Source organism: Talpa europaea, assembly GCF_964194135.1.
Source record: "Talpa europaea genome assembly, chromosome: 6".
Classification (NCBI taxonomy): Eukaryota; Metazoa; Chordata; class Mammalia; order Eulipotyphla; family Talpidae; genus Talpa; species Talpa europaea.
The window spans coordinates 99442146-99469357 of NC_140072.1; the positions used below are offsets into that span (position 1 = coordinate 99442146).

Consider the following 27212-nt stretch of genomic DNA (forward strand, 5'->3'; position numbering starts at 1 on the left):
GCTCTCTTCTCTGCTTTCATGTGGGAGACCATTATATTCAGCTCTTTTATAACTTACCTTTGTTTATCCTTGCTACCAATGATCTTCAAAAAGTGTTTTGCAGTGATGGTTATTAGCAGCAGCAATACATTTATTTATTATTTAGCATCGCTCTTTTCCAAATATTACACTAAACCAGGTGTGTTGTAGAGATGAATAAGGAATGTGTTCATGCAGTTAGCTTTTAAAGACAATTAGCTAGTAAAAAAGACAAAATATTGACTATATACAGAACTGTGTGACCTCTAGGTTCTGAACTGAAACATTGGTAATATAGTTTGGAAGGCCATTTAAATCCCCTTACAGCTCATGATTAATGTCTTTATAGAATTCTATATAGTTCTTTCATGTTTCTTTACATAAAAATTTGACAAAGATATACCTTACAATTTCCTTCAAAGATTAAAACTTACTGAAGTCTTTCTTTTTTTATAATAGCTTTGTTGAGGTATAATTGCCATATACTAAATTATGCATAAACTGAGTACAGTTTGATAATTTGTGATACTTATATATGCTTGTGAAACTATCACATAAGATAATCAGTACATGTGTGACAGCCAAGAGTCCTCAGAATTCTTTGTAATCCATCCCTACTGGCCTTTTTCAACCCACTCCTAGAATCTGCTACTAGTTATTCTATGTAGATTATATAAATGGAGTCACCCAGTATGTACTCCTGTTGGTCTGACTTCTTTCACTCAGCTTAATTATTTTGAGATCCTTTGTATTATGTAGATCAGTTATTTATTCATTTTATTTCTGAGAAGCATTGGAAAATATTCTTAAAACATACTGACCAAACATTCTGACCTCAGTATTTAAAAAATCGTTCCAATAGATCTTTTTGCTTTTTAAGTCCTTAATCTTTAGAAAATAATGTTCATATTAAGTTAAACCCGAGCTCCAATTTTGTTACTTGTTAATTATGGTAAAATTAAGTTAACCTTGATATAAAATTTTAAAAATGCTTGTTTTTATTTTTTATTTACTACTTCTTCAGCCTTTGTATCACCTATCAGCATGTCAAATCACCCAAAAGCACATGGCAGATCCTCAGAAATACTCTGCTTTCTAACTTACAAAGTTGGAGAACCTAACATCATCAGGAAATGACTTTCCATACCATCTATTTATATGTAAGAAAGCCTTTGGAGAGAACTTAGCAAACAAAATAACAAAAGTTATTTTCATCCTGTTATTCGTTAATTAGGTATCTGTTTTTTAGTTAGTATATACTTCCCTGTATCTACCCCGGTTGTCCGAGAAAACTGCCCTCTTTGGGTCAGCTAGGTCAAAAGTCCATAACCAAAAAGCCGCAGACGATTATGTGTCCTAAGCAATAACTGTGATCTTATTTAAAATCAATCCACCTAACTTGTTTTCATGTTAATTGCTCATTTACTTCTAACTTCACATCTCAGCTATTAGTTTAAGGATGGAAATTGGACTTCCCCTTGTGGCTTGCTGATTGGATGTTGGCTTTGTTTATTCCCTGATTTACTATCCCTCACCATTTTGAGTGAGAAAATAAGTCTGCAGTTTGAGTTTTATGCAGTCAAAACAGGCTTTGTCTCTCCCACCCGTCATTTGTACCAGCGAAGAGAGAGGAGGCCATGAAGTAGTTTTCTGGATTATAGCAAACCAGTTACCTGAAGTGGAACATAGAATAATATTCCCTTTTATTTTTCAGATCACAGAATTTTCTGTGTCCAGGTTATAATATGTAACAGTCTAATTACTGAGTGATCATGCTATGCTTAGGACTTTCGGGCACTGTCCATGTTGTTTTCTGTCTCTTTTCCTAGAATAGCTCCTTTTGACAGATCATCCCCATTCCCTATATAAATATGTATAAATAAGTCTTTCATTTTTCCTACCTAGAAGACAAAATAGTATCTGGTAGCTTTGTGAATATGTATTCACCTTTCATATGACTATTTTTAAAAGTTGCTTTTCCTTTGCTTCCTAAAATTACAAATCATATAGTCCAGGACTCAGTGGACCTAATGGTTGTATTGAGAGGACTTTTTCTTATCTGAAATCTTCAGAGTATTTGTAGGATTCTTTCCACATATATTCCACTTTCTGATATTCCAACCGCCTAACCATTTAACTATTGGGCTCTATCATAATAGTTATTCTCAGTGGATAGTCTGTTTCTAGAGAACTGCCAGTCGTGTACCTGTATTTCTGTTTTTCTGGAGATCTTGGTAGATATCTGCATTTCCTCTCTCATTTCTCTTAATAAGAATGATAGTTCTACTAACGTATTTCTACCTGGCTTTTGAATAGAATTGCTAAAAATGACAATATCACCCACTTTGATTTGATCATAATAAGGGATGTCTAGTCCTTTTGTTTCTTATTAACCTTTTGTGTGTGCCTGTAGTGGGGTATTAATAAGTCCCTTTTAAGCATGTGGGTGAGGACCCACAGCCAGGCAACCCGTTTTATATCGGGGCTGCTCCGTAACACTTTCTCTAAAAACTTTTCAAGTCATTTTATTAGTAGGCAGCGAGGGGTACACTGGGACCCCCAAACTTTCTCACTCTAAATGGCCATCATAGTGTAAAAAAAAAAGAAAAAAGCACACTTAGTGTGGAAGAACTTTAACAGGATTAGTGTGCATGGAGAGAAAACAAAGGATAATAATTTCACAACAAAACACCCAAAGTTACCCATCCCCTTTTGGATAACTGTCTAGCCAAAGAAGTTTGGCCAAAAGTGGCACCACAAAGGCCCAAAACCTTGCCACAAGTCTAAGGCACTTCTGGCAGGAAATCACAGGAAAGGAGCAAAAGAGGCCAGGCAAGTCTGGGATGAAAGGAGCAAAATCAGTGTACAAATCAAGGTAACAGCAGCCATTATCAGCCTTCTCACGTGTCTCCTTCCAGGTCCCCCAAGTCCCTGGTGTAAGTCCACAACTGAGTAGGAAGGGCACCCTTCTTCTCCATGTGTCTTGTTCCATGTTTCCGCTAGAGTCCACCTGCCTTCTAAGTTAGACAGTTCCACCTGGCCACTCAGTTCCGCCCCCAGTTCTCAGTAGCTAGTCCAAAAGAACTGCATGTAAATGGGGCTGGGGGACATGGTACCTTCCCCTTTCATGGAGCTGCCTCTCTTATAATTTGACAAACCATGGGAAGTCTTACCTTCTTGTGTCCCAGAATATTTATATCCTCAGATTCTCTAACAGACATTTATAAAATGGGTCATTTTAAAATTCATCATTTCCTATGAAATGACAAAAGGGAAAATTACATAAAAGTTAAATTTTCACTACCTTTTTAAGATCTAACTATTTTTGTTGTGAATCCAAATTTTAAATTTAATCCAAACCCTTATGCTGTTTACATCTTCTGTATTATAAAAAGTCTCCTCATCCTGAATCATGCTTTTTGGTCTTTCTGTGATTGACATAAGTGAATTTCTTGCAAGACAGATTTTGAATAAAAGTAGGAGACCTATGTAATGAACATAAACTGGATGGGATTTGGTTTCAAGAGACTAAGGAGAAAATTTATTGTAGGCATTAAAACATATCCAAAACAGTGAATTGTGCCAGAATGAAGTTTCCTCAGTAGATGTGGTATATTCCATATTAACAACAGGTAATTCTTTTTTTGTTTTAAAAAAGGTGGTTAGAATATCCTTTTTTTTTTTTTTTTCCAAAGCTCATTCTTGGGAAAACAGCTCTGACTATATTAACAACATTATAGCCATATAGTGCCCTAAGTTTTAGCTACCATGACCTAATTTGTAATGTGAAAGCTTATGTTTTTTTAAATTTTTTTTCTTTTTAGATCCATTTTTCCTGTGCACCCCTCCTTCAGAATCATTGCTTTGGCAGAGCCCCCAGTTATAGGAAGCACAACACAACAGTGGCTGGGACCAGAGTTCTTAACCATGTTCTTTTTCCATCACATAAAACCACTTGTGAAAAGTGAAGAAATGCAAGTAATTAAAGAAATGGTAAGCATGAAGCCAGTTCTAGGCTGTTGCTTTTAGTTCTCTTTTTAAGACACTCTGATACCTGCTGGAGTAGTATTGGACATTTTTGGCTTTTTCTACCCGCATTCTCCCAAATTCCTTTGTACTTCAACATTTTTCAGAATCATCTGGAGGCTTGGTAAAATACAGATTATTGAGTCAGTGGATCTGAGGTGATACATGAGAATTGGCGTTTCTTAAGTTCTCAGATGCTGCTGATGCTGCTGGTCTGGGCACACTTTGAGAATCATGGATGTGAGCTCTCCCTTGTCTCCTTTTATGAAGGAAGTTTTGGGCTTCCTTTTCCTTTTTTATTTTCAGCCAAAGTTGACTATTTAAATTTTCTAATGTAATGGGAGTCCTTAGATTTTGTAGAAAATGCTAAGTAGTCCCGGCCTTTTCAGGACTGTAATTTATCGTCTACTTACCTGATGAGTTATCTGGTGGCTTACAGTTTTATGCAATCTAGCACATCTAGTGCATCAGTGTCTTCCTTAAAGAAACATGATGTGTAGCACTTTGGGAGTCCTAGAACTGTACTGTTCAACATAGTTGCACTAGCTACATGAAATACACTGTAAAAATTTCAGTTTCTCCAATCATATTTCAAGTTGTCATAGCCTTTAAGACTTTTGGCTACTTACTAGACAGCGGAAACAGAACATTTCCATCAGCACAGAAATTTCTGTTCTACATCACTAATAATTAACTTTGTGCATAAATACACGCATTCCTTTGAAAATCCGGGTGAATTTCAGGTGTTTTTGTGAGCATGGATGTCAATTAGGAAATAGCCGTTAAAGTCAAAGTTCCAATCATTTAACTTCCAGAGATATCCTGAATAGTTTGCTCCTGAATTGGTCACATTTTACCATTTTTCTAAACATCTCTCTCTCTTTTTTTAAAGATTTATTTATTTATTTGTTTCTTTATTTATTTATACAAGCACTGGGTACAGTCAGAAGCGCAGAAGGGTGAGAGAATTCACCAGAGTCAGAGCAGAGAGCAGAGCAGGCAGATGGACAAAGTACACTGCTGAGGGGAATAGCGGGTGGCAGGAGAGGTCTGCGCGCCATGTGGGACCCTCACCCGGTGGCCGGGGATTGAACCGGCGCTGCAGAGGCTGCGGGCAGCTTTGCAACACAGCGCTCCACCGCTGCGCCACCGGGGAGGCCCAACATCTCTCATTTTTTGAGTTAAAAATTTTAATATTGTTTCAGTAAGAATTTCTTATGATTCAATTTGATCAAATATTTAATTAGATTTAAATCGCTGTTGTTAAAGTCCATCAATGTGTGTTTTTTGGGCAGCTGTTCTTCAGAGTTCATTGACATAAATTATCATGACTCTGAGGAATGTAGTTTATGGGACTGATGCACTGCCCACTGTGCTAAGAAGGTGATAGGAATGGACATTTTGAGCATCTTTTTACAAGATGCAGTCCATCACTTAGACATTTATGTACAATTACTACTCAATGAAGGAATTTGGATTCAGCAAAAAAAAAAAGCCAAAATTGGGTATTAAAAAAAATGTTAAGGCTATCAAAATAGGGAATGATAAAATATGAAAATTTTCTATAGGTATACTATATGCCAGTTCTTAGTTGGAGGTAGAAATCAAAAGCTCCTTTCTAAAATTAGGGTTTTAAAAGGAATTACAAATAAACAAGCTCCTTTCAGTTTTATCCTGATACTAGAATTGTAAATGGACAAGAGTGACTTGGTTTTTATTACCTGATTCTTAAAGAGAAAACAAAGGCTGGTTAAGTATTTCCTGAGAAGATGAATAAGCAAATTTATCCATGAGATAAACATGTTACCTTTAATTAGGGACTTTCTAAAAATGTAACTATAATGTTATTTGCTAACTAGCTGTATATTGATCAGATATCCTAATTTATTCTTTGTTTTTCCTCAATTCTCTCATAAAATAGGTTCCAAATATACCTCAGGAAGCTTTGGACAAATTGTTGTCATTTACACACAGTCTCAGAGAGACACAAGATCCCACGGTAAGTCTGAGCTTCTTACCATAGAATTTTCTGTTATTGATGTTATGTTGCTTTATGTTCTTATAATTCACTGTTTTAAAATGTATTTTTTAAGCTGGTATTTTTATTCCGCATGCTACACTTTGTCCTGTGCATATATTTTACTCTATCCATGTTTTCAACATTCCACTTCCTTGTGACTAGTATCATAAAAGACAACTTCTAGATCTAGAGGAGACTATGTTGTTTTGGGGGGTTATCTCAGGCTCCCTTGCCTCCCATGCCTCCCATCCCATCTCACCTATTTGTAGAGCTCCAAGTATCAGTTCTATGTCAATGCTTGTATCTTTATCTTCAGCTTCTAAACTCTCTTTTCTCATTCACTCTCTATTTTCAATCTTATTTCCATTCTGAGATGGTATGTTGGAGAGATAAAGGGTTGTCACTGTCTAACTCTGTGAGAGTCGTTATTCTCACCTGTCAAATGCAAAGTTCCAGCTACTTCATGAAGAGGTTGTGATGATTAAACATAAAAATGTATGTGAAGAATCTCCTACTTGTTAACTATTTAATAAATGTTTCTTTCAGTTCCTAACTGAATACTCTTGGATCACTGTAATTTCAACCTGTCTTTGAAAACTAAATTGTCCTTGTGATTTAAATCTATTCCTATTCCTCATTTAATTTTCTGACTTGATTAATGATCTATCTAACAAATTACTTGAGTTAGAAACCTTGACATCATTATAGATTTTGTTTACTACTATCTCCTCTTAACCTGAAAGCAAATCTTATCAATTTAGGCTCTTGACATATTATCTGTTCTCTTATCTGTTGTCAGTAATTATCTTAATATTAGATTTCATAATCTTTGTCCTGGAATATTGTTGTTTCCTCTTGACTGCCCTCTTCATCAATAATTCATTCCTCTTATGGTCCTGTATTACTTTTCCTGTGACAATTGTAGCAAATTACTGTAAGTGATGGTTTATGACAACAGGAATTTATTTTTGCACAGTTTGGATGCCAGAATTTTGGAATGGGTATCAGTGAGCTGAAATCAAGATGTCAGCAGAGTTGGACTTCCTCAGAAGCTTGAGAGGAGAATTTTTTCTTGCCTCTACCAGATTCTAGTGACTACCATTATTTCTTGACTTGTGACCTTGTCACTGCAGTCTATGCCTCCATCTTCATATCACTTTCTGTGTGTCTGTGTCAGATCACCTTGCCTCCCTCTTACAGGAATACATGTGACTGCATTTAGGGACCTCCTAATAATCTAGTATGTAATCTCTTCTCAAACTCTTAATCTGCACTATCAGTTTTGCCATACAAAGTGGAATTTATATGGTCTTTCAATCAGATTTTAGTGCAGGGATGACAGGGGTTTTTTGTTTTGGTCTCTGCCATATCCCTAGCATCTGGAACATTGCATGCTGCATAGTAGATATTCAACAGATATATGTTAAATAAATGAATGGCTGAATCTTCTATATTGTCTTTTCCCAAATCTATTTCCTGAGTTCTCCCCCATCTTTAAAATGTGAAGAGATAGATTGTCCTTACCTGTAGACTGAAGGACAGCCCGCTAAGCCTACCAGTTCCATCTGACCCTAGCTGTTTTTCTAGCCTCATTTACTACAGCTTCTTTTAAAGCACCCTCAGCTCTTTGCTTCTTGATAAGTTCTAAGCCCAGCATATACCTTAATGTCTCTTGCTTTATGTCATGCCTGGAATGTGCTTTCTTCCTATCCACTTATCCCCAGATCCCCTGTTCTTTCAGGTATCTCTCAGCCCCCTTAGAAAGAAATAAGTCTCTCTAATCTGCTGTCATGACACTTGGCATATACTTTTGATTTTGTCTGTTGCATTTGTACCACAATATATTTTATCTCCCCTATAGTTTGAATTGGGAACCCTTGAACTTACCAGCCAGCTGTACACTATGTTCAAGGCATTGCTAGCTTATAATCTGAATGATGTAGGTTAACTTGGGTGCCTCCATCCAAAATTGTAATCTCTTTCTAGGAGATCACGTGTACATTTGGGATTGTAATTCTTATGAGAAGTCTGGACAAATATAAGGATTATTTGAACTCCTTGAGTCATATCTTGTTCATTTTTTATTCTCATTTCCCAGTCCAGTGTCTGGCATATAGTAGACAATAAATGTTAAATGAATGAGATGATTAATTACTAATTTATTAACAGATCATCCCTAAGGTTTCCTGTTCCTGAAAATATGTTACATTTTCATTAGAAATAATTCTTTAGGGCCTCCTTGGTGGCTCAAGGGATTGAGCGCAACGCTATGAAGCTGTCCGCAGCCACTGCAGCGCTGATCCCCAGCCAGGAAGCTACCCACATGGCACAGCAGACCTCTCCTGACTTGCCCACTGCTCCTCTCAGCAGTGTACTTAAGTCTCTCTGCCTTTTCTGTTCCCCGCTCTGTCTCTGGTGAATCCTTTAACTTCCCACACCTCTGGCCTGTACCTCAGTTCTTGTAATCATAAATAAATCTTTCAAAAAAAAAGAATTCTTTAAAACAGAAAAATTTTAACTATTTCATCAGAACGTTGGTATTTTGAAGCTGACATACTATTATTAATCATGCTAATATGAAAAACCCATGAGGTATGCTTTTAAACTGGATAACCATGGTAACTAAGGGAATGTGCTCACATCATCACCATTTTCTTGCAAAATAAAACTTCAATTAAAAATTGATGTTACAAATGTTAAGTACATTTTAGGACTTTTAAAATTAAAGTTTGCTATTCATGGAGGGGGGCGGAGCAACATGGCGGCGAGGAGACACTGCGAGTAAGATCTCCCATTAAAAAAAGTTAATAGGGAGGAAAAGCGGCAGGTCCCAGTGAGAACTGGGACACGGAAGATAAACGGGTGACGCCAGCAAACTACCCGAAGAAGAAAGTGGCCATAAAAGAGGACTAGAAGGGAGGGAAGCGCAGAACCCTGCTCCCCTCCCCCGCCCACAGAGGCGGCACTCTCCGACCGGCAGAGAGGAGGGAAACAACAAACCAAAACGGCCAACAAGAAAAACAGACGCAGCAAGCGGGACTGTGAGTGGAAAGGAACTATTTCAGCCACCACACCCCGTGAACGGGAGCTGAGGCGAACCCTGCAGGATTCGCCGCGGCGGGCAGCGGGCAGCGAACGGCTCCGGGCGCCATTAGAGAAGAACAAAGACCCCGGAAGAAGCGCACACAGCCCAGGCTGCCGGTAAGCTTGCGCAGAAAAGGGCGCGCTCGGCGCGCTTGAAAAGCAAGTGCAGACCGGGATAGCAGCTGCCCAGGTCCCCGCGCCTGCGACCTAGGCTTGGGAGACGACCTAGGCTTGCGGGGAGATGCGCGGAGGTCCTCACTGAGGTGAAGGTCCCTCCCTGAGTAAGCAGGAACCAGGCGCCCAGGCATGGGAGCGGTGCAAAAGGCGCCATTCCCGCGCCACTGAACTGGGCTACAGCCCACGTCCTGGAACTGAGGGCTTTGGAACTGAGACCCGGGGCATGAAATTAGGGGCGTGGGTTCCCCACGACGGTGGGGCACAAGGCAGACACAGCACCCCAAAGCCGTTGAGGTGTACCCTACCATCCCCGCTCTGCTCCCTGTCCCACGGGGTGGAAAATCAGCTCCCCAAGGGCTCTAGGAGAGATCTCTGGCGCCACCTAGCGACTTGTAGCCAGCACAGGCTCCTGAAGGAGCTAGTGGCCAGCTGGGGAGTTAGCCCACACCCGGCCCCTTCCGAACAAGTAGTCTGAGCCCGCAGGGAGAGCGAGCACCCACAGCCAGGGCAGACCAGGCACGCAGAAGAGTGTGCCTGACACCGGACGCGCAGGGAGTGTGTCCCACATCACCATTTTAGAACAGGGACATTTCTTCAGTAAAGACTACCTGCAGAAGGCTTCTTCAGGAGCCAGAGGTGAGCGGGGGGAAGTTCACCCACGACAGACCCCCTCTGGCCTGCAGTCCAAGCCCAGAGGGGGAGCAGGAACCTACCGCCGGGGCAGACCAGACGCACAGGGGAGTGTGTCCCCACATCGACATTTTAGGACAGGGACCTTTCTCCAATAAAGACTGCTTGAAACTGACAGATGACTCCTGGAGGAACCAGAGGGGAGCAGAGAAGCTCACCCAAGATGCCGGCCAGTCCCAACAACACAGTGTCCCAACGCATACGGCAAATTAGAAAACAGACAGTAGGGAGGAGAAGAACCACACGCAACCTAGCAACTCTCCAGAGAAAAAGCACACCACAAAAAGAAAACCAGCCCCCAGATTGCAACGACAGTAACTTGGAAGAACTTCTGAGCCTTCCAGAAAGAGAATTTAAAATTGCCGTGATTAAAAAACTGACAGAAGTCATAAAGGAAAACAATGATAAGGGAAAAATAATCAACGATCAGAAGAATGAAATTGAGTCCCTAAAGAGGGAAGTAAAAGAAATGCAGGAGATCAAAGAATTAGTGGAAGAACTAAAGAATTCTGGGAAAAGCAATGAAAGCAGAATTGATGAAATGGAAGAACGAATAAGTGCTCTTGAAGACACAGAAATAAAAAGAACCAAAAGAGAAAAGGAAAGAGAAGTACGAAGGAAAAAGAATGAAGAAAGACTTCGGGAACTATCTGACTCCATGAGGAAAGGAAATATAAGAGTTATAGGAATACCAGAAGGAGAGGAGAGAGAAGTAGGAACAGAGAAAATATTCAAAGAGATAATTGAAGAGAACTTCCCAAATGTGAAGAAGGAGCTGAAAATTGATATACAAGAAGCAAGAAGAACACCAAACTTCCACGACGAAAGAAAAAATACAGCAAGACACATAATAGTAAAGCTCCCTAGAATCCAGGACAAGGAAAAAATAATGAAGCTGACAAGAGGGAAGAAACAGATAACATTCAAAGGAAAGCCAATCAGGCTGACATCAGACTTCTCCGAAGAAACACTACGGGCAAGGAGAGAGTGGAGGGACATAGTCAACAGACTCCAAGAAAACAGATGCCAACCAAGAATACTCTATCCCGCAAAGCTCTCCTTCCTCTTTGAAGAAAGAATATGGACCTTCCCAGACAAACAGAAACTCCGGAATTTCATTGCAACTAAATCCCCACTCCAAAAAATACTACAAGGAGTCCTAAAGCCAGAACCTCAGAGGGACGAATAACAATGAAAGAAGGCCAAAAAAAAAAAAAGTTATTAAAAGAATAAATAAATAAAATCAAAGGAAAGACAAACACAATGGCAAATACAGATGTTAACATATCAATATTAACTCTAAATGTAAATGGACTAAACTCTTCAATAAAAAGACACAGAGTTGCATCCTGGATTAAGAAACAAAACCCAACCTTTTGCCGTCTCCAGGAAACACATTTAGCTACAAAAGATAAAAATAGGCTCAAAGTTAAAGGATGGAAAACAATCCTACAAGCAAATGGACCAAAAAAGAAAGCAGGAACAGCTATACTTATATCAGATAAAACAGATTTCAAACTCAAAAAGATAAAAAGAGACCCCAATGGTCACTACATTATGATCAAGGGGACAATACTTCAAGAAGAAATAACACTCATTAACATATACGCACCAAACAAAGGAGCACCAAAATATATCAGACAACTGTTGTCCTCTCTGAAAACAGACATCAGAGAAAACACATACGTAGTGGGAGACTTCAACACACCACTATCAACAATGGATAGATCAACAAGACAAAAAATAAGTAAAGAAACCAAAGCTCTAAATAAGGACCTAGAGCAATTGGGCTTAACAGACATCTATAGAACACTAAACCCCAAAAAAACGGAGTACACATTTTTCTCAAGCACACACGGATCATTCTCCAGGATCGATCACATACTGGGGCACAAGACAAACATCAACAGATACACCAAGATTGAAATCATATCAACCATCTTTTCTGACCATGAAGGCATCAAACTAGAAATAAACCATAAAAAGAAGGCAAGGAACTTTCCTACCTCATGGAGATTAAAAACCACACTACTGGAAGACCACTGGACTAATGAGGAGATCAAAGAAGAAATTAAAAAATTTTTTGAATTGAACGACAAGGAAGACACCAATATCCTAAATGTATGGGATGCAGCAAAAGCAGTAATAAGAGGAAAATATATAGCAATAGAAGCTCACATCAAGAAACAAGAAAGAACTCAAAGAAACAACCTAATCTCGAAGCTCAAAGATCTAGAAAAAGAACAACAAAAAAACCCCAAAACCAGTAGAAGAAAAGAAATAATAAAAACCAAAGCAGAAATAAATGAAATTGAAACTAAAAAAACAATCCAAAAGATCAATGAAACCAAGAGCTGGTTCTTTGAAAAAATCAATAAAATAGACAAACCCCTAGCCAGGCTCACAAAGGAAAAAAGGGAGAAAGCACAAATAAACAGGATCATCAATGAAAGAGGAGAAATCACAACGGACACAGCAGAAATCAAAAGAATAATCAGTAACTACTATGAACAGTTATATGGAAACAAGTTTAACAATCTAGAGGAGATGGACAAATTCCTACAACTCTACAATCACCCAAAGCTAGATAAAGAAGAAATAGAACACCTAAACAGACCAATTACAATTAGCGAAATTGAAATGGTAATCAAAAACCTCCCCAAAAACAAAAGCCCAGGACCTGATGGATTTACAAATGAATTCTACCAAACATTCAGAGACGAATTAGTGCCTATCCTTCACAAACTCTTCCAAAAAATTGAGAAGGAAGGGACAATACCAAACACGTTCTATGAAGCCAACATTACACTAATACCAAAACCGAACAAGGACAACACAAAAAAGGAAAACTACAGGCCAATCTCCCTAATGAACACTGATGCAAAAATCCTCAATAAAATTTTAGCCATCAGAATCCAACAATGTATCCATAAGATAATTCACCACGACCAAGTAGGATTCATTCCAGGGGCACAAGGATGGTTTAACATCCGAAAATCAATCAACGTTATCCAACACATCAACAAAAAGAAATATAAAAACCATATGATAATATCAATAGATGCTGAGAAAGCTTTCGACAAAGTGCAACACCCATTCATGATAAAAGCCCTTGAAATTCTTGGGATACAAGGAACATACCTCAACATCATAAAGGCCATCTATGACAAGCCAACAGCCAGTATCATTCTCAATGGTGAAAAGCTGAAAGCAATTCCATTAAGATCTGGAACAAGACAAGGATGTCCACTCTCACCACTGCTTTTCAATATAATACTGGAAGTCCTAGCCAGGGCAATAAGACAAGAGAAAGACATCCAAGGAATCCAAATAGGAAAAGAAGAAGTCAAACTATCACTATTTGCAGACGATATGATATTATACATAGAGAACCCCAAAAACTCCACAGAAAAGCTAATTCAACTCATCAATCAGTTCAGTAAAGTGGCAGGATACAAAATCAACACGCAAAAGTCAGTAGCCTTCCTATACACAAACAATAAATCTGAAGAAGAAGAAATCAAAAAAACCATCCCTTTTGTTATTGAAACAAAAAAAATCAAATATTTGGGAATAAATCTAACAAAAGAGGTAAAGGAACTATACAAAGAAAACTATAAAACACTGTTAAAAGAAATAGAAGAAGACACAAAGAAATGGAGAGACATCCCCTGCTCGTGGATTGGAAGAATAAACATTATTAAAATGGCCATCCTTCCAAAAGCAATATACAGATTCAATGCTATTCCAATCAAAATTTCAATGTCATTCTTCAAAGAAATAGAACAATTATTGATGAAATTCATATGGAATCACCAAAAACCCCGAATAGCCAAAGCTCTCCTGAAAAAAAAAAGAAGGGAATGGAGGCATCACACTCCCAGACTTCAAACTATACTACAAAGCCATAATCATCAAAACTGCATGGTATTGGAACAAGAACAGACATACAGACCAATGGAATCGAATAGAAAATCCAGAAATAAACCCACAGATTTATGGTCAACTAATCTTTGACAAAGGAGCAAAGACTATGCATTGGAGCAAAGAAAGTTTGTTCAATAAATGGTGCTGGGAAAACTGGGTCGCTACATGCAAAAGAATGAAGCTTGACCACTACCTCACACCATACACAAAAATCAACTCAAAATGGATTAAAGAACTAGACATAAGACCTGAAACCATAAAATATATAGAAGGAAATATAGGCGAAACACTACGTGATTTGCCCATCAAATACATCTTTACAGACACATCACCCAAAGCAGTGATAGTGAAGGCAAAGATAAACAGCTGGGACTACATCAAATTAAAGAGCTTCTGCACAGCAAAAGAGACAATAACAAAAACAAAGAGAAACCCCACCAACTGGGAGAACATTTTTGCACCCAACACTAATGATAAAGGACTGATCACAAAAATCTGCAAAGAGCTGATGAGACTCAACAACAACAAAGAAAACAATCCAGTCAAAAAATGGGCAGAAGAGCTAAAAAGAAACTTCTCTGAAGAGGAAATGCAAATGGCCAACAGGCATATGAAAAAATGTTCAACATCACTTGCCATCAGGGAAATGCAAATCAAAACTACCATGAGATACCATCTTACACCAGTGAGAATGGCACATATTAAAAAAACTAGCAACAACAAATGCTGGCGAGGGTGTGGAGAAAAAGGAACTCTTCTGCACTGTTGGTGGGAGTGCAAACTGGTCCAACCACTGTGGAAAGCTGTGTGGAGATTTCTGGACCTACTAAACATAGAGCTTCCATATGATCCAGCAATTCCACTCCTAGGTATTTACCCAAAGGACACAGAAACATCAATTCCAAAGAACACCTGCACCCCTATGTTTATAGCAGCACTGTTTACAATAGCTAAGCTTTGGAAACAACCCAAATGCCCAAAAATAGATGACTGGATCAAGAAGATGTGGTACATATACACCATGGAATATTACTCAGCATTCAAAAAAGATAAACACATGCAATTTGCAGCAACATGGATGGCGCTGGAAGGGATCATGCTCAGCGAAATAAGCCAAAAAGAAAAAGAAAAATACCGGATGGTCTCACTCATAGCAGGAATCTAGAAAACTTAAATAAGGGACCAGGAAAATGAATAACTATAAGAAAGTGAAAATCAAAATCAACAAAAAACTATGAACCAGAGACACTTTTAGGGGGGCGGGGGCGGGAGGGGAGGGATTGGGGTCAGAATGGGGGGGCTGCAATTGTATGGGGAATATAACAATAAAATTTATTATAAAAAAAAATAAAGTTTGCTATTCATTTTTAATTTATAATACTATCAGAATTGAGACAACCAAACCTTTCACTCAACACTTAAGTGGCCCAATGGGTTATTTCTGATTTTTTATTTTATTTTAAGATTTATTTATTTATACAAGAAAAAACGGAGGCCCTGATTTTTTATTTTACACTGGATATTATTTCAGGATATTTTGGTGTTCCTGACTAAGACAGTTGGTATTTTTCAAATTCATGAGAATTTCTTACTGATAATTGAAATGAAATGGGAAGCCTGAATCCAGTGCAGTGAATTAGAATGAGATTAGAATGTTGTGCTTTTGAGCCCTTCTCTCCATTCCTGTTGTCAGTAACTTTGCTGGAGAACTTTACCTCTTGATAGGAAGATCATTGAAATAGCTTTGCTTCTTGTCTCACTTCTTAATGTTCTTTAACTATTTTACAGACTGTTGTCAGATTAATTCTTCTAAAACCATGTTACTACTTTGCACATAATAAAGTTCTGTCACCTTCAGGCTTAGGGCCACGTTCCTCAAAGTGTCAGTTACAGGTCTTTTTTATTTGGGAACAGGCTTTCCAGTAGGACCCTCCAGTAAAACTTGATTGGTTTCCTTATGTTCTGCATGAATTTCTTTTCCTTTTGCTTTCGTACCTTTGTTCATAGCATTTCTCATGCTCATTTGAACATTTTATTTTTTATTTTTTTTTAAAGATTTATTTTTTTTTATTTATACAATAGCTGGGATACAGGCCAAAGGTGTGGGAGGGTGAGAGGATTCACCAGAGACAGAGTGGAGAGCAGAACAGGCAAATTAACCAAAGTACACTGCTGAGGGGAGCAACGGGCAAGAGAGGAGAGGTCGGCCGTGCCATGTGGGAATCTCCCTGGCCGGCCAGGAATCGAACCCGCACTGCAGAAGCTGCAGACAGCTTCACAGTGCTGAGCTCAACCCCCTGCGCCACTGGGGAGACCCTCACTTGAACATTTTAAAACCCTATAGCAATTGTCAACTGTTCCACTTATTTTGGCATTGAATTATATTCTATTTTGAATCTCAATTTATGCATCCTTATATTTAAATATTGTCTCTATGTCTAGAATGCAAATTTGTTGAAGGATGAAACAAATGTTTGCTTATAAATGAGTTCTTTGAAACTTAAAAGTATTTTAAATAGAAAAAAAGATGTCATAAGTATTTGTCATGCTCCTAACCTAGCTCCCAGAGGACTGTATATTTCATGTTGCTGAAATATGCTAATAACAGCAGATCAACATCACATGGAGTTGCAAAATAAACTAAGAGTGAAATCATTTCAGTTTTATCTTCCTCAGGACATACAGAGATGACCTTAAGTGAAAACTTAAAAATAAGAAAATACGCAGTGTGTATTTGGCATCCTCCCATTCATTCTGAACACTTTATTCATAAAGTCCCCTTCTCTTTACCATTACATTATGTTGCCTGCCAAGATCATTTCAAATTCAAGTCAACAAATATGTGTTGGTACTTAGCATGTCCTGAGTTATTTACTAGCAGTTCTACTGATGGGATTTGGGAACTACAAGAAAACAAAATGAAATTACTCTGACAGTATATGGGAAGGATTCCAAACAGAAAGCTGCTATTCAAGTGACAAAGTAGTTCACATCTCTGTCATCAGCAGTTTAAATTATCAGTAACTCCTTTCCTGTATTATTTGGAAGCCATATATTAATTATGGCTCTAAGCATTTTCAGGATACCTTTACAGATTGGCTTTCCATAAGCAGAAAATTATGAGCAAATAGTTAAATGTACACATTTGTAAGTCATGTGTGACCCGTGTTATGTGACATCTTTCCTTCATTCTCCCTCTCCCCCTTTCCAAAATATCATTTATACACAGCACTTGGCATAGCACTTTAATTAAATTTATTCATAAACACTTCTTATAGATTGTTTAAAAAAAAACTCTTCAAAGATGTTTAAGTATAAATTGATTTCTGTTGATTTGTATTTATAATTTATTAACAGTACATATTTAAGTTTGGTCTTGTCCTTCAGAAATAATGAATTTCTGCTATGGTACCCATGTAAAGGGATTTTCAACAAGTTGAAACAAGATGCTTAACAGCCTATCTTTGCCTTTTTGATAGGCTCAGTCTTTGGCATCATCACTTTCGACCAGACAACTATTGCGGATCTCTCGTCGACTGTCACAATACCCCAATGAAAATCTTCACAGTGCTGTTAATAAAGCCTGCCTTTCCAGGTAATCATATTCTCCTTTCTCACAGAATTCATAATAGAAATTTAACTGAAAGGCTGAATTCACAGGTCTGCAAAAATTATCGGTCTGGATATTAGCTCTTTCAACCTTGCATTCAGTTTTAAAACATATTTAAGCATAGCAACAAAATCCAGATGTGTTTTGTAGATGAGAAAACTAAGTCATTTACTTAGTTTCACTAAGTCACATAGTGGTAAATAAGTAAAAGTGGGTTTGGGATTTCCACACTGGTTTCTCTGTCGTCTGAGCTAGTTCTTTGCACTACTCTAATACCTCCCAAACTCAAATTGAAACTTTCCAGGTTGACCATACTGCTGTGCTGCTCAATTAACAAAACTAATGTCTTTTCAGTCTACACTTAATATTTTTCAAACCTAGTTGGAAGCGGTTATAATACATTTGCTTACAGAATTTTCATACGAATCTCACACTTGCATGAAAGTATTTTAAGGAATTACAAGAAAAGATTAAGAGCAGTGCCCAGTAGATTCAGTCAATAGATGCTTTTGGACTCTTTTCATAGAACCTAGGATTTTTTTATGATGGTTATGACTATTGTCCATTCATTCCTTGATATATAAAAGGAATTAAAAGAGAATCTCCTTTAAGTTTAGGAGAATGTGTAATGACCCCTCATAAATCTTCAGTTTTATGGACAAGTTTTTCTTGTAATTAAGTTCTTTGTGTTAGAACTTGAATTTATTTTCTCTGTGGTATATTCAGCTAAAATAAGGCTTTCTCAAAGAGTAATTTTTAAAATAACTTTTAATTATAAGAAATAATGAAATTTATTTTCTTTTGATTAAAACAATATTAGACTTCTGAATAAAGATTAGGAAAAAAATGCCTTCTTATTTTCAGGGTTATGAGCTGAAGGAAATATAGACAGAGATAGATTCATTACCTATTCAGTATTTATCAGAATTTAGTTATTAATGAGTGTTTATGGAAGTAAATAGTCAATGCTAAACAATATAAACAGTGTTGGAACCTAAGGGAAAATAATAACTGGATATATTAGAGTGAAACAATTATACCCAAAGTATTCTGCAGAACTTTATATATGACCTTGTAAGTAATTTCAATTTGCTTAAAAAAATTTTAAAATATTATATAAATTAACTTAAAAAATAACCAGATCATAAGTTTGGAGAACAAATATGTATTTCACTATTGCTGCAAAACTATAGAAAAAGTGAACAATTTGGAAGGCAGCAAATATTAAAATTGACAACTTGGGCCTCCCCGGTGGCGCAGTGGTTGAGCGCTGGGTTGCGAAACTGCGCGTGGCCTCTGCGGCGCCGGTTCGATCCCCGGCTACTCCCCGGCCACCGGAGGAGGGTCCCACATGGCGCGCAGACCTCTCCTGCCGCCCGCTGCTCCCCTCAGCAGTGTACTTCGGTCCTTCTGCGTGCTCTGCTCCCCGCTCTGGCTCTGGTGAATTCTCTCACCCTCCCGCACTTCTGACTGTACCCAGTGCATGTATAAACAAAACAAACAAACAAACCAGCAAACAAATAAAGCATGCCTCTATTAAAAAAAATAATAAAATAAAATAAAATTGACAACTTCAGATTAACAACAATTTATTTGCACTCTATAATTTTGTTCAAGTATGCACATAAAAATTTTGGGTAGGGCCTCTCCGGTGGCGCAGCGGTGGAGCGCTGGGTTGCGAAGCTGTCCGCAGTCTCTGCAGCACCAGTTCGATCCCTGGCTGCTCCCCAGCCACTGGAGGAGGATCCCACACATGCGCAGACCTCTCCTGCCGCCAGCTGCTCTCTTCAGCAGTGTACTTCGATCCTTCTGACTGTTCTGCTCCCCACTCTGGCTCTGGTGAATTCACTCGCCCTCCCGTGCTTCTGACTGTACCCAGTGCTTGTATAAATAAATAATCTTTAAAAAAAATTTGGGGTAACCACCAAAAAGAATGGCAATAGACTGAAGAAGGAAAATCAAGAAAAGACAACATAGGTAGACATGGAAGGGGAAAAAGGGTGCACTTAATGTAGCTTATCAAGTGTTTTTTTTTAAACCTTAAATTCACTTATTAGAAAAGAATAGGAAAAAAAATGAGCTAAGCACTCAACTTAATAAGTAAACCCAAAGTAAATGGAAAAACTGTAATATTGGGCACAAATTAATGAAATACAAAAGAATTAACCATAGAAAAGATTAGCATTTATATACCCACAAACATACACACAATCTGTGTTTTGACCTCTTCATATCACCTCAGAGATAACCTTATGCATGTAAGGAGCCAGGTAGAAGAATGTTCATTGCGTCATTGTTTGAAAGGATAAAACATTGAAATAACGTATCTGTCCAACAATTGGGGAATGAATATATATATATATATATAAATTGACATATTCATGTAATGAAATACTATATAGCAGTTAAAATGAAGTAGATCTACATGTACCAACAGGTATGGATCATGACAATATTGAGTGAAAAAAGTAGTTTGCAAGAGATTTGATGTATGATACCATTTACATAAAATAGAAAATGCAATGTATTATATTAATCATGCATATGTGCCAAATTAAAATATGGACAGGAAAGATCATCATAAATATCAAGGTGAAAGTTATCTCCAAGTACAGAATGATTAATATTCTAATATTCTTTGTAATTTTCTGTATGGTTGAAATTTAAAAATTAAAAACAAAAAAAAAATACACTTTTCAGGGTTATCAACTAACCACAATAAAATTGTATTTGTACCATCCTTACCAAATAGTAAAACAGCTCTCTTGTTTATGTACAATCTGTTTACTTTAGCAAGGCTGAATCCAAAGCCTTGTACTAACCTTCTTTTCAGGATAGCACAGTAGCAGGAAGAAACAAAAAATTACTGCTGCATAAATTTTTTTTAAATGACCTCATTCCATGTTGAATCAATGAAAAGAGCTTAGTTTCATAGAAAGTTTCAAAATAGAAATTGACTTTATATTCATGAAGTCTGTTATTAAACAGCCAAAATCAAAAGGAACTCTCTAGCCTAAATTTCTTAAACATTAAGTTGGTTAATATTAACTAAATCTTTTTTTATCTTATTAATTTAATTGTTTAAACATCTATTTGTTTATTCCAGTTAAGATTGGAAATTTTCTTTATCTGTGGGAATTACTCTCTAAATACCTCACCTTCATAACCTATAATATGTACATCATGTTTTGAACCTAGATACATAATTCACTTTCTAGATATTTGAAAACCTTGTATTAAGAAGTCAAAAGGCAGAAAGTTTAGAAGACTGCAAAGTTGTCAGATGTTTTGCATTCCAGAAAAATTTTGTTAAAGTAATTATAAGTCCCATTTTGGTATCTGATATTCCATTAAATTATTAACTTATGAAAAGTCTTGGATTGATGATCCTTTATCATATGAATTTTAGGCAGAGCTATAAGAATTTAGCTGGATGTGAATACCTGTCTTTGAAGCAATATGGAAATGTTTCCACATACTGAAAACTTAGTAAGCATAAAATATTTTTAAAATTTACTTTATGAGGGCCTCCCCGGTGGTGCAGCGGTTGAGCGCTGGGTTGCAAAGCTGCCCGTAGCCTCTGCAGCACAGGTTCGATCCCCGGCCACCGGGCGAGGGTCCCACATGGCGTGCAGACCTCTCCTATTGCCCGCTGCTCCCCTCAGCAGTGTATTTCAGTCCTTCTGCCTGCTCTGCTCTCCCCTCTGGCTCTGGTGAATTCTCTCACCCTCCCACGCTTCTGACTGTACCCAGTGCTTGTATAAATAAATCTTTAAAAAAAAAAAATTACCTTATGAAATAAAATGAGTAGCTACATATGATATTAGCTAATTTTTAAAAAATCATAAACCTGATAGAACATATCATATACAGTCTTAAATGATTATAATGATGTTGTTGATGTGAATTTTTTGTTGTCCTGAGGTTGATTTTGCTTGCAGGAGAGAATATTGGCTTTAAAAATGCTTTTCAATTTTTAATGCAATAATTTCAAAAATCTAGACTTCTTTAATTTTTTTTTCCTATTATTTTACTTAGTCTGTAAGTCCAGCAAATCTTAATTACTTTTATGGGCCTTTGAAAAATGTTTGGTTTAATTTATAAAACTTGACTAAATTAAATATCTTCAAATATCGAAATTTGTTAATATACTTTATCTCTTCTATTTCCTTTTAATTCCTTCAAATGTCTGAATTAACATAACTTTCCTGAGAAATGAAATAACTCAAAATATAAGAAATCAAATTTCTAAGTAGGATGTACCAAACTAGCTTAAATAGTCCAATGTTCTTTGTAAATTGAAGATTTAAAATCACAGGTATAAAGGGATTAATATAATTGCACATGTTAAATAGAACTCCAAGGTTCCCTAATATCCACAGAATCCCTCAGTCTCTTTCTCTGACTTTTACTACTAACACTTCTCCCCTTTGGCTATTAATTTGGGATTATCTCTTATCCTTATTCTATGTTTTCAGGGTATTATCTTGAGAAGTCCTATCTATTTCTTAATCTAAAGACACAGTTATGGTTTGAATTAGCCTACTTTTACTGCTTCTGTGTTTTCCAGAATGCAGTTAACTTTTAGTTTTTCTCATAACCAGGATCTGCAGAGACTAGGGACTGATCTGTTCTTTTTTTTTTTTTTTTTCCTGGTAGCAAATGAAGACAATGAGTATAAAAGTTTTTAAAAAACATTACAGTGTTCATATGGTGATAAATGCACTTGAAACTTTGAAACAGAATATGTGCTAGCTTTGGTTATAGGAAGGTAGGATAGACAGGTGTTTCATTCATTTACTTCTTTTTTTACTAAATGCTAGAAAAGGAGATGAAAAGATCAAGTTGAAAGTTTTAGTGAGCAGCAAGAAAGGAAACAGTTAAACTGAGGAACAAAGTCCCTTGAAACTGAGGAACAAAGTAAAGGTTGACCTCACACCATATCACATGCTTTATTCCCCTCATGTTGGGTGGAATATTATTTCTGAGCATGTGTTCTATATGTAAATTCATTTAAACGTTGATGCTACCACTGATGATTTCTAGTACTGTTAAGGTGTGTGGTTGAAAAATAATTCTGAAACGTTCAATTTCAGCAGGAAGAGTATCATATTGGCAAGCAATGGTTGTCATTGCTATGGAAAGGGAGGCTATCCTCTATAGGCCTTGGAAAATAATCTAGATTGTTCCAATTCAGGGACAATGTGAGGATGTGTTGTTACATAAAAAACTATATTGATGTCAGGGATTTCTGGAAATTGCAAACAATCTAAGCTCAAATGTGGTGAATCAGGGTTATCTGAAAAAAGTAGTGGAGCTGGAGCTGCAGGGCCTAATGTTACCAGAACATAGTCTGTTTCATGAGATAGTCATGAGAAGAAGGGTGAAGAGGGTGCCATGATAAGGGCTCAGAAAACCAAATTGAAAGCTCAGTTATTGGATGTGGGAGATAAGGTATGGGCTTGATTTTGCAAGACAAGGCAATAATCCAAAAAAAGGTAAAAAGTCAGAGATGAACAACAGTCTGATTCCATGCTGAACTGATGATGCTGGCTTAGAACTATATACAACCCCCTATGGTAGCCTAGAACCAAAGTGAGGCAGTACGTGGGATACAATGTCAGATATACAGGTTGGAAAAATACAGACAAGAAATCTGACAGTTCTTTACAGTTAACCCATTTGAACTTCTCGAGATCACTCTCTTTTATTAGCTTATACGCAAGGCTTTGGGAAAGTACCATCAAAGGTTTAGAGATACAGAAAACCTAACTTTAAAGTGGTATGTTCCCAATATGTTCATTTGGAATATTATGGCACATAGTTATTATATTATATACAGGTAGTGATGCATGAAAAAGTATTTCTATGGACCTGTTTGGGATCTTAAGCTCCAGATATTTAAATATGTGTATGGATGGGAAATTCTCTTTTTGTATTCTATTTGTGGTTAAAAAAAATACCTCTGTTACTCAAAAGATTATTTTAACAACATACATAAAGAATAGATAAGCAAGTATAGTTTTAAAAAAGAATCACGAAGCTGCATAATCTTAAAATCACTTATTAATAATCTGCCTCTACTAATTTGAATTTTTTGTGATTGCCAGACAAAGCATGTTAAAGTATTTTTATTTTATCTGTTTAGGAAAATTTTATTATCAGCCAGATGGTAAACAATATTTGTGAGATATACTAAATCATTTTTAAAAATTATTTTTAAGTCTTGTCCTGCAAAATGTCTATAAATAAATACTAATTTCAAATCAGTTTTACTTTTTAAAGGATTTACGTTAATTGATTTTTAGATTTTGAACCATCTTGTGTCCCTGGAATAAATCCCACTTGATCTTGGTGTATAATCCTTTTAATGCATTATCATATTCAGTTTGCTAAGATTTTATTGAGGATTTTAGCATTCGTGTTCACTGTAGTTTTCTTTTCTTGTGTTGTCTTTGTTTGGTTTTGGTATTAGTGTGCTTTTGGCCTTGTGAAATATATTTGGTAATATTCCTCCTTTCTCAGTTTTTGAGAGAGTCTTTGCAGGATCGATATTAGTTCATCTTTGAACATTTGGTAGAACTTGTTTGAAACCATCTGGTCCTGGGCTTTTGTTTTTTTAGTAGGGTTTCGATTACTGTTTCAGTTGCATTGTTGGTAATTGGTTTGTTCAAGTTTTCTATAAACTCAAAATACATTTTCTTCATCTTCACATGTACTTAAAGCTACTTAAAGTTTATATTCTAATTTTTTTTATGATTTCACAAACCAAGATCAATCTTCTTAATTGGTTGTCATTTGTGTGTGTTTTTGTGTGTGTGTGTGTGCATGTGCATATGTGTTTATGTCAAAAGATATTTAGCATCACAGAAAGCTTTCATTTTATCATTCTGTTCTTTCCATCCCACCTCACCCCAGGTTTTTACCAACCCTTGCAAGGTCAGCCTTAGAAAAAAATCTGGCAGATGCTACAATAGAAATAAACACTGATAATACTCTGCAATCAGATCTGAAGGATTACAAATGTAAGTATTTGATTTGCTTTTCTTAAAAGTGAAATAGTAATCATCAAACATTTGTATATGACTTTTTTAATTTCAGTGAAAAATGGGTTCGTATTCTATCCTTTTTGTTTACTATATTGGATTGAAGAAATGAATCTTTTGTTATAAAAATGTTTAAAGCCCACTTACAAGTTAAACCTTAGAATATTTGCTTTACTTCAATACACATCAGATATGGGTCCTCCCCACCAAGAGTCAAAATTAACAAGAAGCTGTTAAAGGCTCTGAGAATTCCTGATGTAAACAAACTTGTGTGATTTTGTTTTACCTTTTTTTCCAAATATATTTTACCATAGAATTTGGAATTCTGTTTTCTTTGCACAGCCTTTACATTTTGTGACCATCAAGGTCCTATGAGACCTGTTTGGGAAACAGTTCTAAGTTAATGTAGTCTAAAATAATATTCAGAGAACCATTTCATGCCGTCTTACTTCTTCCATTTCCATCTGTATTGTCTCTTGTGGTTATTTTCTCCTGGATAACCATAAGTGTAATTTTGAGTTTAGGGAGGCTTAACTTTTCCTATGAAAGTTCTCAATTCTTCAATGAGAATACAGTGAAAGTCCCTCTGTTTTATGAAATAATTACCTGTTCTTTCAAAACAGCCAATGCATGACTACCCTCTAAAAAGGGACAATTGTAACTATCTTTGGAGTAGGTGTTTTTTAATAATTGGAGCTATGCTGAGATAAGAATTTGGAATTAAGAAAATAGATTAATTTTTAAGGGTAAAATTATAAATTCAACCTACTGATGAGGCTGGGTAGAGATAAGCAGTTGTGATGACAGAATTAGGTTTTCAGCTTCCCTTGAAAATTTACTGTAATAATGCAGTCCTTTGAGATTTCTTAGAAAATAGCTAATCAGCTCTCTCCCAGAGAAGTACTAGCATCACTATCACTATTCTCTCATGCACTTCCCTTTCTGAGTTTGAAATTTTAACAGTAAACATTGGTTGAGTGAATTATCCTGAAGCCCTGAATCTACTCAACAAATGGTTCCATAAATGAAACTGTGAACAGAATCAGATGCTGTTTGAACCTGAAATGTCAGCATATACAGATCTGTAAATTCACTACCACAGCCCTGGTCTTCCCCTTTATGGTTTTATATTGGGCTATTTCAAAGTAAATAAATAATAAATCTCAGCTTGACAGCCATGGTTTTCCTTCCCATAGAATTGTGAATAAAAACAAAATGGCATGAGTCTTTTGAAGGGGAGACATTACTGTTAAGATCAGCTGTGCTTTGACAATTGTGTAACACCCTGAAGTGGTTAAACAGGGTGACAATTTATTTCTGGTTCAAAATTGTTCATAGTACCCCATAGGTATAATGTTACTCTCCCCCTTATCTTTCAAAATGCTTTCAAAATAGAAAATTTCTTTTGGAAGTAGGGGAAAATTAGGTGAATTCTTCAAGGTATTTTGAATGCCTATCTGCTTTCCAGGGTATTTCCACAGGATGGAATATTATTTGGAAACAAGGGATTGAACATACTCTATATGGCAGAAAGAACATCATTCTATATTATTTTTAGCTCTGCCCATACTAGCTGGGTGATTTTAAGCAAAATACTTTATGTTCTTCTTAACTTCCTCATAATTCTTATCTCATTGTTAAGAGAAATTATATGAGATAACATGAAATTATATGAGATAACAAGGAACTGAAGCTCCTAGTTTGAGATCTGGCACATAGAAAGTACTCAATAAATGATAGCTTCTGTTGTAACTGTCAGAAATACAATTCCTAATGAATATTATTATTGACCTTGGAATGTCAGACAGTGGAACATCATTATTGCAGGGTACACATGATAGATATATTCTCTGACTTCAAGGGAAAAAGAAATTTTTTTTAGTTTCCTAGCTTCAGGGAGCTCATACTCTATTCTCGATCAATTATATTTAAAGCAAATACAATAAAATAATAATTACCACAGTATAGTAGTGTAGCACCTGCAGTGCTTATTTGAAAATACAGATCTCCTGGATGTTGCTGTTAATGCAAAAGATCTGTATTTTTTTATTAGAGTTCTAGGGCTTCCTTGTGGGGGGGATTTCACTGAGTGGGTCCTAAAAAATACATTCAAAGAACTTCAGAGCTTTTGAATGTTTATTTGGCTTCTGTATATGTTATAGTCTCTAACCAAATATGCTTATGATTGTGGCTTGACTGAGTTTTGTGTTATTTTTCCCCCCTCTCAATTTTGTCTGTATGTTGTGTACTATATACATTGTTTTGTTTAAAAATATTACATTTTGGAACATTTTAAGCTACATTTGTAGGGTTTTAAGCTTTTTATGTGGATTGATGGTGTTTTATAACTATCTTCAAGCTTTAATTAAAATTTCTCACAGAGGCCATAAGATAGTAAAGATACTATATTGAATTCTATGGAGTCTGCTCTTAACCTCACTGAGAAGAATGCTATGAGTAATTACCTGTCATGTGTGAAATGTTTAGGTGAAGTGGCATCTGGGTTTCTGAAGATTGGATCTGTGAGAGCACCCATCTATAATGCCCATGAAAAAATGAAAGTGCCTGATGTTCTATTCTATGACAACGTCCAGGTAAGATCATTTGCCTTGCT

General features: G+C 36.6%; 1 protein-coding gene across 1 annotated transcript in view; it reads left to right on the plus strand.

Moving 5' to 3' along the window:
- The window catches only part of VWA8 (von Willebrand factor A domain containing 8), a gene marked incomplete at both ends in the record, with an annotated part of 320923 nt that overhangs the window by 101172 nt on the left and 192539 nt on the right, over window positions 1-27212 (plus strand). The window contains 5 exons of the mRNA XM_084235317.1: window positions 3843-4011; window positions 5966-6043; window positions 17422-17537; window positions 24471-24577; window positions 27086-27192. Of these exons, the coding sequence (XP_084091443.1) occupies window positions 3843-4011; window positions 5966-6043; window positions 17422-17537; window positions 24471-24577; window positions 27086-27192 (577 nt within the window). The remainder of the gene's footprint in view (window positions 1-3842; window positions 4012-5965; window positions 6044-17421; window positions 17538-24470; window positions 24578-27085; window positions 27193-27212) is intronic.